At 39.3% G+C, this 18,317-nt stretch overlaps 2 protein-coding genes across 2 annotated transcripts in view; one reads left to right on the top strand and one right to left on the bottom strand.

The window, feature by feature from the left end:
* Positions 1-500: 500 nt before the first annotated feature.
* On the top strand, positions 501-3,056 carry LOC125228331 (DNA-directed RNA polymerase II subunit RPB11). Its single transcript, XM_048132848.1, has 4 exons — positions 501-689; positions 775-864; positions 1,472-1,646; positions 2,915-3,056. The coding sequence occupies exons 1-4, from the start codon at positions 637-639 to the stop codon at positions 2,948-2,950; spliced, it is 354 nt and encodes a 117-aa protein (XP_047988805.1). The 5' UTR covers positions 501-636; the 3' UTR covers positions 2,951-3,056.
* Positions 3,057-3,123: 67 nt separating this feature from the next.
* LOC125228260 (CAP-Gly domain-containing linker protein 1-like) overlaps positions 3,124-18,317 on the bottom strand; it is an 86,330-nt gene continuing 71,136 nt past the window's right edge. The window contains 11 exon segments of the mRNA XM_048132758.1: positions 3,124-3,557; positions 4,344-4,528; positions 5,760-5,897; positions 7,698-7,834; positions 8,504-9,141; positions 9,144-11,288; positions 11,509-11,865; positions 12,512-12,683; positions 12,849-12,869; positions 13,573-13,704; positions 17,438-17,578. Of these exon segments, the coding sequence (XP_047988715.1) occupies positions 3,511-3,557; positions 4,344-4,528; positions 5,760-5,897; positions 7,698-7,834; positions 8,504-9,141; positions 9,144-11,288; positions 11,509-11,865; positions 12,512-12,683; positions 12,849-12,869; positions 13,573-13,704; positions 17,438-17,578 (4,113 nt within the window). The 3' untranslated portion in view covers positions 3,124-3,510.

Below are 18,317 nucleotides of genomic sequence, written 5' to 3'. Positions count from 1 at the left end.
AGACTGCAATGAGCAAATAGATGAACAGTGGAATGTTTGCTTGTGCTGCAAACCTAGATAAGTAAATCCACTCAACCGGCAATCCATTATTTACATAAAAACTAAGCAATCTATCAATTCAATGTTTTCAGGTCAAATTGATTGATCAATTTGATCAAATATGTGATACAAACGCAGAAGTAGCATGAGGAGGCACACTCAAAGGTTATGACAGATGGCGCCACCCTATTAGTCCATACGTGAGAGCGAGAAGATGATGTGTTTTTTCTGTCTCACATAATTATGAATGACAGTGACATGCCTAGACACTTGCACAGGCGCTGGCTGGCGGGATAAAGGTGCAGTGTGCCTTCTCATTGAAAATCGATCCTGGATTTAATGTACAAGATTGACAATTAAATCGCCAATTAGATTGTCTCGTACGGACGGAAGTCAATTTACCGTAAATTGTTACCAGCACAAAAAATGTTAAGACATGTGTCAATGTCAGTGTCACTTATCTGTTATCTGTGGTAAGTTAGTGTTTTGAGCTTAGAACGCGTATTGCATAGTTTTGGCGATTTTTGCTTAAAAATTCCTTCTTTCTGCATAAACTAGCCTTCAGGATCGTGTAAAACTAGCATATAATATTTAACTATGAACGCACCACCGACATTCGAATCCTTCCTTTTATACGAAGGAGAACAAAAGTAAGTATCATCAGTTTCGTAGTGTGGATGTTCTGGAATTGGGGTCTTTTGTGGTGTAAATACTAAATTCCCGTGTTTATTCTAGAGTTCAAAAAGAAGAGGATACGAAAGTCACAAATGCCGCAATATTTACTGTCAACAAAGAGGACCATACTCTTGGAAACATGATTAGACAGTAAGTGCTCCAAAAATATGTGTTTTTTTTCATAATATTCAGTGTTTTCGGTGACTTCCACGAATTAAAATGTAATTAATTCGTATAATTTGGATGTTTGTGTATATTATACTTGTGTCATTCTCAATCCATGTATTTGTTGACCATATCAGTGAGAAAACCCGAAGTAAAGCATATTAATTTTGTATTAAGAAACTATTATGTGTATATGCCATTAATTTTTCAGTATACCTACGCCCTAAAACTTTCCCTGTCAGGCGCGGATCCAGCTTCGTGCCCAGGGGGGGGTCACGTGGTAAAGGCCCGGGGCCCCAAGGGGGGGTCACGTGGTCTATTTGTATGGCCAACTTAGGCTCCAGGGGGGGTTATGACCCCCATGACCCCCCCCCCCCTGGATCCGCGCATGGGCCCAGTGACATCACTTACCTGTCTAATTCAGTTCAGTTTGGTTTTGGTTCAGGGTTTGGGGAAAAACACATGATTCAGTTGAGCTCAGCTCAAATTATTACTCCATTATCAAAATTGTGTCCTTCACAACAATATAGTCTAAGATGTGTAATGTTGAGATCCGAAAACATCAACTACCTCTGTTCTTTTTCATTTACAGTCAACTGTTGAAAGATCCGAAGGTTCTGTTTGCGGGCTACAAGGTGCCACATCCTCTGGAGCACAAATTTGTGCTGCGCATCCAGACCACCTCCGATTACACGCCACAAGAGGCCTTCATGAACGCTATCACTGACCTAACATCAGAATTGTCCTTGTTTGAAGAAAGATTTAAAGTGAGTATTTATGATATGCTTACATATGACATATGAAGACCAAGTTTGGGTTTGCGAGCCACATCAGATCAGAGCATTCCATCATCGGACAAAAATTGTCAATGGAGGCGCAATTTTTGTTGTAACAAGTAAGAAGATGATGATATGATATACATTTGAGTTATACCATGCCTAAATGATCTGAGTGGGATTTGTCATATTCAATTCAAAGTATGTTTAGAACATGAAAGTGAGTTGGTCACATATATCATGGGCCTTTTTTCTGATGTGCAAGTCAAACTCTTAATGATAGCATCAGAATTTGTTGAACTTACTGAACTTACCATTTGTATAGTTAGATTTGGTCTGAGTTTAGACTCAGCAGTTTGCAGTTTTCTTCAAATATCTTCAGTTTCCCTGATGAAACAGTTTAAAAGTTGTTTTGCTACTTCTATACCTAATCAAGTAAAGCCAATGCTTCTGCTGGGTTTGACTGATACCAGTGTGCGTAGCTGAACGCACAAACACTCACAATAATATCTGTTTCGTAGCTATCTATCTCTAACGCTCTTGCATAATGTCCATTTTATTTATGTAAAGATTTAAAGTGAGTATTTATGATATGCTTACATATGACATATGTAGACCAAGTTTGGGTTTGCGAGCCACATCAGATCAGAGCATTCCATCATCGGACAAAAATTGTCAATGGAGGCGCAATTTTTGTTGTAACAAGTAAGAAGATGATGATATGATATACATTTGAGTTATACCATGCCTAAATGATCTGAGTGGGATTTGTCATATTCAATTCAAAGTATGTTTAGAACATGAAAGTGAGTTGGTCACATATATCATGGGCCTTTTTTCTGATGTGCAAGTCAAACTCTTAATGATTGCATCAGAATTTGTTGAACTTACTGAACTTACCATTTGTATAGTTAGATTTGGTCTGAGTTTAGACTCGGCAGTTTGCAGTTTTCTTCAAATATCTTCAGTTTCCCTGATGAAACAGTTTAAAAGTTGTTTTGCTACTTCTATACCTAATCAAGTAAAGCCAATGCTTCTGCTGGGTTTGACTGATACCAGTGTGCGTAGCTGAACGCACAAACACTCACAATAATATCTGTTTCGTAGCTATCTATCTCTAACGCTCTTGCATAATGTCCATTTTATTTATGTAATGTAAATTACTAATTAACTTTTCGGAGTTTGCAAAAGTTAAAAGAACAAAAAAGAAAAAAAAAAAGGACATAACTGTCAAATTACTTTATGATATATTGTTACAGGAAGCCATCAAGGAGAAGAAGGACGGATTAGATTAAATGTAGGAATTAAAATTAATAATATCGTAAGTTTAAAATATTTTTCATGAATTAAGAAATATTTGTATTCTCATTTTAAAGATGAATAAATAAAGACATTCATTAATTATGAGATTTATTTCAAATATCCACCACAGGATTAGGTATTTAATAAAACAAAAAGAAATAAAATTCAATATTAATTTATTGCTTATACAAAATCTTAAATTTGGTGTTCTTTTCTATATCTCCATAAAACAACAATAAAAGTTATTAGGCTACGAAGAATATAATTACCATGATTGTGATGGAAATGATTTAAAATGTGCCATGAACATCTCTATGTGCATTATAAACCAGATAATGCACAAGAAAAAGTACCATTCACCTAATAATATTAAAATATCATGCAACTGTAACTTACACGTTAAAGATCAATGCTTTATTTACAAATATTAGTTAAAGATTTAACAAGTAAACAAATCGTACCAAAAAAGTTGGTAAACGATAAAGAATAAATAAATCCCTAGTAGGAGTAACAACAACGGTAACATTAAAAGCTAGGTGCAATAAATTAGGTGTTAAAAGGTCTCCTCCTCGTCGCAGTTCTCCGTCGCGTGCCCGAATACTGTAACAAACAAGTAATTAATTGAAATACTCCGCATTTAACAGTCTGGTCGATTTAAATTCTAAGAGAAATTTAGATAAAAACTCAATACATAAAGGTCACAATCGCACATGAAACAAATGACCCTTTTGTATGGAAAGCCACCCCTGGACGGACTAGTAGTTAACTTCGCAGAAATGTGCGCAGTAGGACCGCGGCGCCCTGGCCGGTAGAAAAAGGTGCGGGAACATCAGTTGGCGTTATAAAGCCTATCGCAGGCAATACTCTGTTGTGTGCGTCGAACAAGCCGCAGAATCATACGTAGTAGGGTTGCATGTTTTAGTTACCTTCATAGATGTTACAGTAGGACCGTAGTGGCGGCGGCAGTTTCTTGCCAGTAAACGCGGGCGCCGGAGCGTCAAACGGTGTTCCAGCACCCTGTCGTGGCTAATCTTCAGTGTCGAAGACATCGCAGATATGGGCATTTTCAGAATTTGGGACACCCCAATTAGCTTAATTAACTCAATGTCAGTTTTGTGACGATAATTAAGCATGAAACGACAATAAAAATATTGTTTTTGTGTTAATTACATAAACTTTAAGCGATAATCTACATTCAGAATGTGAAAAAAGTAAATTTTTAATATTTTCATACAGATTTTATGCTCAATTATTGTCGTCACAAAACTGACAGCGAGTTAATTTTTGTTAACAACTTACGCTAATTGGGGGACCCAAATTTTGAAAATGCTCATATCATAATTATAGGAGTGCAGGTTAGTACTAATACTAGTACTCAGTAGTTACCTTCACAGATGTCGCAATAGGGTCGTGGTGGCGGCGGCGGTTTCTTCCCAGTGGACGCGGGCGCTGGGGCGTCAGGTGGCGTGCCGGCGGCTTGTCGCGGACAATCCTCGGTGTCGTGCGCGTCGAACACGTCGCAAATGTCGCACCATAAACGTGGCGCCACCGCTCGCGGCTTGCGACCATTGCTGAAATATACCACGTAACTAATTATTATCTTTAAGAAAATCTAAGCGCAACTCCTACGCACCACTCGATTAATTTGGGACGCCCTAATTAGCGTAAGTTGTTAACAAAAATTAACTCGCTGTCAGTTTTGTGACGACAATAAAATTAACCATAAAATCTGCCTAAAAATTTACTTCTTTCACATTCTAAATGTAGATTATCGCTTAAAGTTTATGTAATTAACACAAAAACAATATTTTTATAGACATTTCATTCTTAATTATCATCACAAAACTGATAGTGAGTTAATTTTTGTTAACAAATTACTGGGGGTCCCAAATTCTGAAAATGCCCTTATTCAAATAACTTAAGAATATATTTAAATCCCGTTGACGGCAATACTCGTAATAGTCGTAATTGACTTTATAATAAATATCAATTTCGTAAAAAAATTATAACTTCCTAATAAAAAAAAGCCATCAATGTTGCCTTAGCCTGCTTATTTCTTACATCGTAAGACATATTTTTTCAGGTTTGAATGATTGATAAATACGAAATAAAAATAATTCCAGATACTAGAGTCGGACCAAGATTAAGTTGGCAACGATTTTGATAGCCCCGGCTTTGTATTAAGGTAAGTAAGCGTCATTATTTTCATTGAAGTTTGACTTCAAAATTAACCTTTGTATTAGAACATTTTGTAGTGCTTGCCTACCATAGAGGAATAAGTAAGGGAAGAGTTGTAACTCCATACATCAGTAAATGCGGGTTATTTGTATAGGCCAAAGAGGATCGAGTATTATAGAGAATGACTGTCAAAGTAAAATGTGTAATCACAGTGCATAGACTGCCATCTCTCGACACCGGCTTAAAACTTTAGAACCTCCGTTTTGACAATTTGGCCCATATTCTTAGCTTGATACGTTTTAAAATGTCAAATATTATTAGCGCCATCTAGCCGAGCGTACCCCAAAGGTGTATCGCCATCTAGCTCACCGTACCTTTTTCTGTATGGTTTTGGAGTACGTTTTTTTCTTAGACTTTATCGGTCTTTACGAAGTTATATAGGTCTTTGGTATAGGCATAGTTAAGTGACATGCCAGACAAAAAATGGCGCACTACGTCAGAAACTGGCTGTAATTTATAACCGCCCGGCGGGTTCTCCGGCATCTGAGCAAAGTTCACGAGTGCCCACCAGGCGAGTTCTTTGCGAAAGTGTTAAAGAGATCAATAGTAGGTACGTATACTTACAAGACGGGTTCGGGTTCTGGTGTTCCGCCCTCGAGCGCCTGTACCCGCGCTAGTAGCATCTCGTTCTTGCGCTGCATGTCCACGATCACGGAGTTCAGGAACGACACTTGTCCCTCCATTTCAGCCTGCTGTTCCACACTGGAAAGAAATGGTTAAAATATTATTACAAAATATGTAAATAAAAATAGTTTACGAAGAATGTCCGCAGCTGATTTAGATGGTAATGATTTGGATGGAATGGTGAATGATTTAAATGGAATACAATAGATTTGATTGGCCGACGTATAGTCTTGTATTGTAGTCGTTCGTCATGTATCTCAAATCGCATGCGAGTTCGCGCGCCGTCGATATGAGTCCTCAAAGTTATATGAAAATATCATTTTCATTTTTATAGAAGACCAGCGATAGGGACGGCCTGATATTATATCGTCTATCGCGCGACCATGCTTCCCGTGCTGAACACTATTTGCCACTTTAAAGGCAGTACACTGCAGGTAAGCAGATCCGTAAGAATGCCGAAATATGTATAGGTGCTCATTAGGTGAGGCACATCATCTCCGCTGGCTTAGCCATCTTGAAAGGTTTGCTTAGGTCGACCTAAAGCCGTCCTAAAGAGCCGGTTCCTACTTGTCGGATGTCGAGTCCAGTTTTTAATCGGACGTTCTAGCACATTTCGGACACTGGCGATCAAATATATGAAAGAGGCGCGTTCCTAACACATATTCTAAGCTCGTGTAGGTGAACACGTACCATGCTTGTATGAGTGAGATATGACAGGTTGACTGTTCGCGTTTTTGACAGGCGGTAACTGTGAGGTAACCGTGAGGGGGTGGGCGGCGCTTTCAGCGGGGAGAGGAAGTGGCCATACTGTACGATATTACTCTTTATTATACTGCGGTTCTAGGCAGAACTCTCGACACCGATTTTGTGTTAAAATATTGTCGATGTCGGGTGGAGACAGATCTCAAAGCACATTGGCGTGCTTTTGTGTTGGAGGATGAGATTTATTTGGGGTCATCTTTCCAACAAGTTATAATTTATATACTTACTAATATACTAGTAGAGGATCCGTACTACTAACATCAACTTACCTGTTTGACAGCGGCTGCCAGGTATTAGCGACCAAAAAAAGCCATAAGCAACTGAGGTGCTGCATTATGTGTATAGAGTAAATACTTTCTACTGGAGTTTGTTTCATTTGGTAAACAACATTTTTGGGGGGAACCATTTTTGTTAAGTCATATTCAAAAACTTATCTTAGGACATTTTGTATAGGAAGGACGTCAGGCGCGCCGCCAAGCGGCGCGGCGCGCGCCCCGCCGCCGCCACGCCACCTGGGGCGCGTCTTACGTCTTTCCTATACAAAATGTACTGAGGAGACGCTTTTCGAATTACACTGAAGCGGCGTGGCGCGGACGCCCGTTGCGCGCCCCGAGACACGCGACGCTCTGGTGTGGCCGGTCACTTAGTGTTGGTACTTTGGTTCTGCATATTTTTTACCACTCTAGGTAATAATATGGCGTCGCTATAGGTACGGACCTCAATGTATACTCCAATTGCTAATTCGAGTCCAAAAAAACTACTACGATGTTGCCACTGCAATAAAATGTTTGTAAAATAGTATAATCCTTTTTTATAAAAACACACGCCAAGATAAATTATTTATTATTTATTTCAATCCTTTGATTTATATATTTAATAGTCTTTTATTATTTACATAAATACTAGGTCGCTCGATTTTTTTTTCTTTTTTTCCGTGATTTTTAGTTGTATAGTTGTATTGCGCTTGTATCACTTCAGGTATCAATAACATGAAAAGTATTTTGACAGTGACATAAGTGACATTGACAGCTGTGACATTGACGTATCTGTCGTAGTTTTTTTGGACTCGAATTAGCAATTGGAGTATAGATACCACTAGCAACCTAGAATGCTTACTTTTGTGCAGGGACGTCGCCAGCTCCGTGCAACCCCACGGCGTTGTTATCATTCTTATCGCGGATGTCCTTCGATGCCATGTCCTTGAGCATGAGCACCTTCTCTCGCTCGGCTATTTCCGCTTTGGCTTTTAAACTCTGAAATGTGATCAAAATAATAGTATTAATTACTGTTTTACTTCTGTATATTATTATAACCCCATTTGATTAGTGGCAACTCTGACGATAATTATAAAATGGGTAAATGCCCCATCATCAAAGTTATTTACCCTGAGTCCCTGATTTACACTACGTTTATGAGGAAAACATAGCCAAATATCCAAAATCGTGGGTGATTTCACTGATATTAGTCCAAAATAAAGGAACTCTTACTCGGGCCGGTGGGTGGTACAGAGTTCGGACTTTATTGTTGTCAATGAAAGGCCCTTCACAGATGATTAGAGCATAATAAGCAACTTTGTGCCGCATACACTAATTAAATGTCATTTTTTAATACTACTTCGGTGGCAAACAAGCATACGGCCCGCCTGATGGAAAGCGGTCACCGTAACCTATGGACGCCTGCAACTCAAGGAGTGTCACATGCGCGTTGCCAATCCATTAGAAACATGTACACTCCCTTTTGCTGTGTACTTAACACAAGAGTGTACAAGGTCTAAGGAGGGTTCGGGGTTCGCCGACGACTAAAAGGACAATAGATGGAACAAATTAGTTCCGTAGGTCCTTCCGTCACCAACACACCGCACCCTATGAGTAGGGTTTATATTTTACAAAACTTAATAGTGAAATGTTATTATTAAATTATACCTTTACATCCTCTTGGAGTTTCGATATCATCTCTTGCTTTTGTTTCAATTCTATCTTCCTCTGTTCCACCTCGTTCTTCAACGCGTTAATAGTGGTCTCGTTTTTCGACAAGGCTTCGGAGCTAGTTTTCCTAATCGCTTGCAACTCTAATGTCAACTTCTCTAATTTGTCATCCTTCTCTACACTAGCACTCTGTTGAACTGTCACTAACTCTAACTTATTGTTTAATTCTAATATATTCTTCTCAGCGTCACTTAGTTTCTGTTGCAATGCATATTGCTTCTCCATTTCCACTTTAACTTTCTCTTTGGATTCTTTCAATTCTTTGTCATACATTTCTACTTGAGCTTTTAAGTCGTGTTTTGCACGTTTAGCTTCCTTCTTATACTCTTCGTACTGTTTTTGTAATTGCTTATTCAAGTCTTCATAATTCGTCTTTTGGCCTTCGTTTATACTTGTTAGTTGTTTAATATCACTTTCCGTTTTGGCAATAATTTGTTGCAATTCAGTCACCTTTTCTTTGGCTTGTTTTAACTCTTCTAATTGTTTCTCTTGCTCTTCTACGCGACTTTGTAAAGGCTTAACGGTATTTTTTAGAGATTCTGTTTCTACTTTATATTTTTCATTTAATTCTTCATTTTGTTTTTTAACTCAGCTATTGTCTTGTTTAAGTTTTCATTTAGTAAATTTAGTTCGTTTTCTTTAGCTGCAATGGTTTGGATTTCTTGACTCAGTCGGGAGATTTCATCTTCTAAATGTTTAACTTTAGTGGAATTATTTTCACTCTTCTGACTTTCATTTTGAATAACATTATTTTGTTCTTCTAAGGCTTTGTTAAGGTTAGCGTTAGCTGTAATATTTTCATTGAATTTCTTTAAAGTTTCTTCGTGTTCTGTTCTTAGTTTTTCTAACTGGGCCGATTCTTGTTGGTATTTGGTTTCAATTGTGTTTTTGTCTTGGTTTAAAACTGCCATTTCTTTCCTCAATGATTCTAACTGGTTGAGTTGTTCCCTTAAAACGGATTCTTCGGCAGAAGAATTACTTGCAAGGGTTTCATATTGCTGCTTTAAAGTAGAGTATTCTAACGTACTTGCATTCAGTTTTTCCTCTAGCTGCTTTTTACTTTCTAAAGCACCATTTAGTTCTACGTTAATTTGTGCAATTTGGCGATCTTTTTCAATTACTATTTCTAAATTAGACTTCAGATCTACATCTAACATTTCCAATTTGCGTGAAAGTTCTTTGATGCTGTTTTCTTTTTCTAAAAGAGATTGTTTTAGCTGTTCGCCTTCGCCATTGCTAGCTTTTAATTCGTCACTCACAGCATTTAACTGGATATGAACTTGTTCTAATTCTTTTTCATACTGGCTCTTCTGATTGCCCAGTTGCAAGTTCATATCGTTTATAACTTTTTGTAAAGAATCTTCATTCTTTCTAGCTTCTTCTAATTTATTATTCAACTCATTTTGAGCTTCAGTTAATTGGTCTACTTTTTCCATCAGCGTGACTTGAGATGTTGCTCCATCTGCTTTCAAAATTGCAATCTCTTCCTTATACTTCTCAATGTCAACGTCTACCTTTTTACACATAGTTTCATACTCATTGTTTAGTTCTTGTTCTCTAGTTTTCAGAGCGACGATCTCTTTCTTTAAATTAGTGTTTTCGTCTAACAATTGATCAGCCTTTGATTCCAATTCCTTAATATGGTTAGACATCTCGCTTGTTTTATTTTCAAGTTCTTTAATCTTACCGTCTGCTAATTTCAGTTCTTCTATCCGTTCATCATGTGATTTTACTAATTGACCACGTTCTAGCGAAAAATCTTCCTGAAGCTTAAATAATTTCTGTTTTAATTCTTGTTCTATTCTGCCATGATTATTAGCTGCCTCACGTGCTTTATCTTTGAATTCTTCCAACGCCTTTTCTGTTTCTTTTAAATGCTGAGACAGTCGGTTAAACTGTTCATTAGAGTCAGTTGCTTGTCCAGTAAGATTCATATATTCGGCTTCGATTTTATCTTTAGATTTCTGTAAGTCTTCGCATTTTTCCTGAGTACTAGCAAACTGTCTTTTAAGTTCACCGATCTCTAACATCAAAGCAGATATTTTATCTTTTAACTCATTATTGGCTTGAGTTAGTTCATTTATTTGTTGTTTAAGGCGCTCGTTCTCTTCTTTTGCTGCCTTTAATTCATCTGCGTTGTTCGTGAATTGCGTGTTAAGAGTATCGAGCTCCACTTTCTTCTGATCTAAAGTTTGCTTGTGATTTTCTATTTCTTTCATGAGCTCTTCTATTTTTGAATTACGATTATCGATTTCTTTCTTATGTTCTTCTGCAATTTTGCTATGTTTGATATTAAAGTTTGCCGTAGCCTGTTCATAATCGTCTTTCAATTTTATGATTTCCTTGTCTCTTTCGTGAATGTTTTGTTTGTATTCATTTATAAGTTGTTCAGTGGAACTGGAAGAGTCACTTGATTCGTGAAGTAATTTTTCGTACTCCCTTATTTTTGCGGCTAAACTTTGTTGTAATTCTGCAACATCTGATTTGCTCTTTTCATTTTGCTGCGTGATTTCATTTAATATGCTTTCATACTCGTTGACTTTGGCTGCGTGCTCCTCCCTTACTTTAGCTATCTCTTCCTGCAAGGTTTTACAGGTCGAATCTTGTTTTGTCTTTACTTCTTGTAACTGTTCCAAGTCTAATATTTTTGAGCTGAGTTCCATTTTGAGCTTAGTTATTTCCTTGTTTAGGTTCAGTTCATGCTCTTTGCTTGCTCCGACCACTGAAAAATATAATAATTTTTATTAAATTCAAAACACAACAATTTTTTTTCAATTCACAATAGTGTCAATAAGGTTAAAAGAGACTTTTATAAGGTGCATTGTTGTTTTTAAGGAGAACTAACTGTGCGTAAAGTATTGCTCACTCTGACTGTCATTGTTAATTACTTAATTCTAGCAAATAAATGGAAAACGGCAAAATAAGCGCTTAGAAAGACATACCTTTATTCAACTCGTGCGTCTTATCATCGACAGAAGCCTGCAGTTGCGCCAGCTTCGCATTCAAGTCGATGATGGTCTGACTGTTCTCCTTATTCAGCCTTTCCACATTCTGCTTCTCAGATTCCAGTTTGGACTCTGCCAGTTGCAGTTTACCAGTGAGGACGGAAATCTGAGTGTCGAACTCTGTTTGTGCGATGGAGATCTTGGACTTGGCCTCGGCCAAGGCCTTTTCTGCTTCGGCCTTGACTTTGGAGAGTTCCTCGGACATGCTCTTGCCTATGGAGTCTTTCTCGCTGTCTTTTTCTTTGAGCAGGGCGTAGGCTTCGTCCAGGAGTTTTTGAAGCTCGGAAGACAGTGCTGTGGATAAAAAAAAATACTAACTGTAATATATTGGCGATTGGGAAATATGTACGGGGAATATATTTCGGTTAGTTTATTTGACAACATAATCGTACATGTATAATCTCAAAAACGTCCTACCTGGCTGTCTGCTAGCATTTATCTCTGATGCATGCCATTCTTTCTGCCCTATCACGCTGATTTTGGTTCCACAGCATTGAGCCAAACGGCGCCGAGTACACAGAGCAAAGTGACGTACAGCGACAGCAATTGCGGTACCGGTAGATCGGCCTGGTCCTATAATGCTGGATAAAGGAATAATTGTAGCAGGTACTCACTGTGGGCAGCAGCGAGTTAATTCCTCGCGATGCTGATCGGCTAACGCTGCCAACTCGGCTGCACGGTGTTGGTCGCCGGCACGTAAAGTGGCCGCGGCCGCGTGGACGCGCGCAACCTGCAACGCCACCTCGGGATCACTATAATCGACCGCTACAGCACTTACTGTGGGCAGCGGCGAGCTCCTCGCGATGCTGATCGGCTAGCGCGGCCAGCTCGGCAGCGCGCTGCTGGTCGCCCGCACGTAGAGTGGCTGCGGCCGCGTCGGCGCGCGCAACCTGCAACGCCACCTCGGGATCCTACTATAATCGACCGCTACAGCACTTACTGTGGGCAGCAACGAGCTCCTCGCGATGCTGATCGGCTAGTGCAGCCAGCTCGGCAGCACGCTGCTGGTCGCCCGCACGAAGAGTGGCTGCGGCCGCGTCGGCGCGCGCAACCTGCAACGCCACCTCTGCTTCTAACTCGCGGATTCGCTGGTCGCGAGCGAATTTCTCGGCCTGCAAATATTATAATTTTATATTGTTTTCCATCAGCTATTACCCGCGACTTTATTTTGCGTAAACTCCTTCTACCTCTCCCTCAAATAATGTCGTACATATTAACGAAACGGTTTTGTCGTAAGAGGATGAATCAGACTAAATATAAAAAAAAGTTTTTCTTACCTCCATCGCATCTTTGTATTTCTGAAAGAAAAAATACATCCATTACAAAAAATCGTACAACAAAAGTCAACAATCACAGTATAGTAACATTGCAAGTGAATCTAAGTCTAACGTAGTGTCAAGTAAGTACCTACACCTAGGGAACAAATCAAATTATTTTATTAAATATTTTTTGATTTGTTGTTTTTCAAGTAGTTACACTACTGTATATAAATTATAAACTGAATTAGATATCATACACGAAAGAAAAAAACGACAAGGCTCACTGGTGGCCGAGCCGGGAAGAGTCAAGTATTTTCGTGTCATTCCCGAAGACGCGCCTCACTTCTCTTCTTAATCGCTTATAAAGCCACACCAGAAACATATGACTACCTACAGTACCTACGCGCCCTGTTACGGAATTTCATTAAAACTATTTTATTCATACTAAACTAAACTGTCACCGCCTACATCAGAATAAGAGCGCCCTCTTTACAATAGTCATATATTTCTGGTCAGCGTGCGTAGCCGAATACACAAACGCTCACGAAACGAAATGCTCGTAGATATCTATCTCTATCGCTCTTGTGAATTGGAGCGACAGAGCCAGACTACCTTTCGCGGCGTTTCGTTTTCGTTTCGCGTCGTAAAAATGCCATTCGGCTACGGAGTCAGGCTTTAATAAAAGCGGAGGAAGGTTAAAGTGTGTCATCTTGGTGAAAGACCGAACTATAGCTATAATTACATTGTAATCTTCCTTGTTGATGTTCTCCTCCTCATGTTTGAAGAGCAGGTCCTCCACCTTCTGTTTCTCATCTTCTAGCTGCTGCGTCAGTCGGTCCAGCTCCGCCTTTAACTTGCCGTTTTCAGTGCTTGTCTGAAACAGTACAATGCAATTTAAGCTAGGGTGGCAAAGGCAAATTATCCAATAATCAGAGTTTTGAATGATTCACGGTTATTTTCATTAGACATATATTGACCGGGATATAGACCGTGATTACACTGATTACCTTTTTGATTTTTGTCGAGCTCGACAAAAATCAAAAAGGTAATCACGGTCTATATCCCGGTCAATATATGTCTTTATCCAATAATCTTCAAAATAATGAAAATAGTAGTGCCTATTAGATACTACTTAGCAGGTACCATTTATTAACAGGCTACCTAATGATAATGTTGGCGTAGGCGATACTTCCGTTTGGACTATTCGGTTCGGTGAACCTTTCTTACGTTTTGAACTACCTAAGCTTTAGTTGGAAGAAAAATGGTTGGGTATCATTTTCTAGGATCACTAAGAGACCATGCAGGCAATTATGGTCGCGCGATAAATGATAAAATAGCAGGCCGTCCCTATCGCACTATTTGTAAGTGCGATAGGGACGGCCCGATATTTTATCATCTACCGCGCGACCATGATTGCACTACATGTTTTATCTGAAATACGAGTATGAGCTAGAGTAGTTCTAAAAAAAAAGGAATGTATAACCTACATGGTTTAAAGCCGTGGTGGACAAACTTTTTTCATTGCGGGTCAACATTTATTACAGTGCTATCGCACACTATTTTGAAGGACCTGTGGAGGGCCAGATAAAATCCTTTCTCGGGCCAAACTCGGCTGACAGGCCGTACTTTGCCCCTCACTGGTTTAAACGCTGCAGGAGCGAAATCGCTAAAATGGGAAGGAGCTCCCCTTTCAATTTGGGAATTTTATTATAGTTAAATATAATAGTGTTATACACTAGATTTTTCGAAAAAAAAAAATGTCGGTTCAGAACAACTCAGTTAAAAGATATTGCGAAAAAATCTTTAAAATCGAGGTTCCGCTCTCGACTGTTTCCTCCTTCAAAACTTAATCAATCGTAACGAAATTTGAGAATCTGAATAACAATGAAATTATCTCTGTCAGACCGTTTAGTTTTTTTAGCTAATTGTCGCCAATTTTGAATACCACACCTTTTTTTACGCCATAATCAATAACGCCGTTTTTACAAATTTTTGATGGGATATAGCGTCATTAAAAATAAGAATATCAGAAAAACTAAAACGGTCCGACACATAAAACCACATCGGTGTGATGGCAATTGGGATCTGTTCAAGGCTGCGCGAAATCGGTGTAACCAAATGGTAAGAGCTGCCAAACGCCGATACATACATCAAAACGTTACATCCTCTTCTCTTGCTGACACATGGAAGTTTCTCAGGTCACTTGGCATAGGTAAAGCTAAAGGTGATGACTCTAGCTCTTTCTCTCTCGATCAATTAAACTGTCACTTCGCCAAAACTACTTCCATCAACTCACTTGTTAAATTTAAAACTTTATGCCATATTGCCTCTCTCTCTTCTCCCGATATCGACCCTTTTATCTTTAGTCCAGTTTCTCCTGAGGAGATTCGCAAAATTATAATTTCAATCAAATCAAAGGCGGTAGGTCACGACATGGTGAGCCGAGTCAGGTCACTCATATTCTAGAATCTAGATGATATAGTGCCGGTAATTTCGCACATTATCAACACATCCTTATTTACTGGGGTATTTCCATCTTGCTGGCGAAAGGCCCAAAGTGGAGGGGTGGTTTACTTTAGGAAGAGGAATGACAAATCATTCCTCTTCCTAAAGTAAACCACCCCAGTTCTCTCAATCATTTTCGACCGATCTCTATTCTTCCATTTCTATCCAAGATTCTCGAGGCAGCGGTCCATAAACAAATTTCAAGTTTTATTCACCGGAAGTTTTAGTCCCCATTTCAGTCTGGCTTCCGATCAGGTCACAGTACCACCACCGCTCTTCTTAAAGTTACCGAAGATATTCGGCTGGGGATGGAAGCATCAAAGATCACGGTTCTGGTGCTTATCGATTTCTCGAACGCCTTCAATGTGGTTGACCACGACTTGCAACTGAGGGGGGACTGAAATCTTCTCGAGGCTGAGGCGTAGGGTTAGAGCCGGCGTAGCTTTATTTGACGTTCATATGCGCATTGTAATATGCCTACTTGAAAAATAAATATTTCATTTTCATTTTTTTCATTTTTTGCTCCTAGCTACTCTGGCACAACTTCAGGTTTCGGCCGATGCAACAAAATGGTTCTCCTCCTATTTGTCGGATCGTGTCCAGGCGGTGCGTGCTAGCTGCTCCCTTTCTGATTGGTGTGAAGTAAGTACTGGAGTTCCTCAAGGCGGCATTCTTTCGCCTTTTTTGTTTTCAGTTTTTATTGATTTAATCACCACCAACATTCGCAGCTCTTACCATTTGTATGCTGACGACCTCCAGTTGTATGTTCAAGTTGATGTTGATGATATTACCACTGCAATTTCCTTACTTAACGCTGATCTTGACCACATAGCTGAATGGTCTAGCTGTTTCGGAATCAGTGTGAATCCAACGAAGTGTCAAGCTGTAATTCTGGGCAGCCAGCGTCAGATCTGCAAGCTGAATACAGTTGCCATCCCACCGATTCTGTTTGATGAGTCTGTCATTCCCATATGCACTAAGGCTAAGAATTTAGGACTAATGCTGGACTCTACCCTTTCCTGGAGCGTCCAGTTTGCTGATGTTAGTCGGAAGGTCACTGGCACTCTAAGAATGTTATACAAATTTAAAAATTTTCTCCCAGTGAGCACAAAAAAGATGTTAGTACAGACGTTGATTTTGCCAATGCTCGATTATGGTGATGTGTGTACAACGAATGCCACCCAAGAGTCCCTTAATAAACTGGAACGGCTTCTCAACAACGGCATACGATTTATTTTTGGCTTACGTAAATTCGACCGTATCTCGTTTTACCGTCGCCAGCTCAACTGGCTCTCCATCCGCCGTCGTAGGTCCCTTCGAATACTCTGCACCCTATTCTCAATCCTGTTTGAGCCTTCTGCTCCTATCTATCTAAAAAACAAGTTCCTGTTTGACACCCCTCGTCCAGGCGGTGAGCTGCGTACATCTCGTATTCTTAAGCTTTCTATTCCAGCTCACCGCACTGGGTTTATGACTAACTCTTTTGCTGTCCAGGCGAGCCGTCTCTGGAATTCGCTCCCTCTCAATATCAGACAAGCCCCAAGCAAGTTAGCTTTCAAGCGGTTGGTACATCAGTATCTGCTGAAACAAGAGTTCGAGTAGCATCCATCAATATTAGTATATATATAATATTTTTATTTATGTATTTTATCACTATTTTGTATTGTACTTCAGCTGTTTTCGATTAATTCTAATCTGTTATTTTTCATTCTCTTTGCACCATTTTTACTTGTCTCTGTTTGGCCCGATGGTTGACTGGTAGAGAATGCCATTAGGCATTAAGTCCGCCATTTGTACATTTTTATTTTATTTATGTGCAATAAAGTTTAAATAAATAAATAAAAATAATAATAATCAGTGTTGAAAAAACCATTGCTCTATCTTCAAAAACCAGGGAGGAAATAGTCGAAAGCATTTGTACGGAGAATTGACCCCTCCTGTATCGTCTTCAAGGGTCAGCAACGTTACCTGTGCGGCTTCCTTCTTCAGCTGTTCCAGTGCGTCTCAGCGCGGTTGTCTTGCAGTGACACCTTGGCTACCTCCGTCTGCTCCAGTTCCAGTTCTCGCCTCAGACCCTCCAAGTGGTATTATCTAGTTATTACCTGTGCAGCTTCCTTCTTCAGCTGCTCAAGTGCGGTCTCAGCGCGGTTGGCCTGGAGCGACACCTTGGCCACCTCCGTCCGCTCGAGTTCTCGTTCTCGCATCAGCCTCTCCAAGTGGTGTTGTTTTTCTCGCAGCATCTCCTGTTATTATATAAACATGATTAGGATACTTTAAGTGGACATAAATGACATAATAATCATATAGTAGTTTTTAACAGTCGTAAAGAGCATGTTTCAATATGGATCATAATATGTAACTAAAGTTTAACAAGTTTTTTGATTTTATGTCAAAGATCGGGCATTGAACATTAAAATATTATCGCAAACATTGAAAATAAGATACGCAGTGTCCATAATAAACATCTATGTATACCTAACAAATGATAACACCTTAGTACTTTGTTTTTTTTTTTATAATTACATCAGCCAGCCATTTTTACAACTTATCAAAATAAAATTAAAAATAAACTTAAAATTAATTGACAGACATGAACTCGTGATTACGGCTAGGGTCACTTCAACTCATTAATTTCAAATTCCTGTTTTCATTTTCTAAAAGGTTCAATTAGTCTTATCATTTCATCCGTATTCACGATTCAAGCTGATCATTATCCTAAACCCCAAACAGGATCTTCGTTCGGTTCTTGATTGTTGTTTTCCTGCTGATGACGCACCTGGCGACCGCAAAACAAATTGGTCCTTCACACACTTTCCTGGCCGCATCTGTTAAATAAACATACGAAGACACACTTTGTGTAATGAAATGTAAAACAATTAGCATGCGGTTAAAACCAATACGTGCTTGTCCGGAGTCTGAGCAATTACCTAAATAAAGTCATTCGAGTGAGCGCCAGAATGACGAATGGAGGTTGTAAGGTAG

Source organism: Leguminivora glycinivorella, chromosome 7 (genome assembly GCF_023078275.1).
Source record: "Leguminivora glycinivorella isolate SPB_JAAS2020 chromosome 7, LegGlyc_1.1, whole genome shotgun sequence".
Taxonomy (NCBI): domain Eukaryota; kingdom Metazoa; phylum Arthropoda; class Insecta; order Lepidoptera; family Tortricidae; genus Leguminivora; species Leguminivora glycinivorella.
This window is presented reverse-complemented; position numbering and strand designations above follow the sequence as displayed.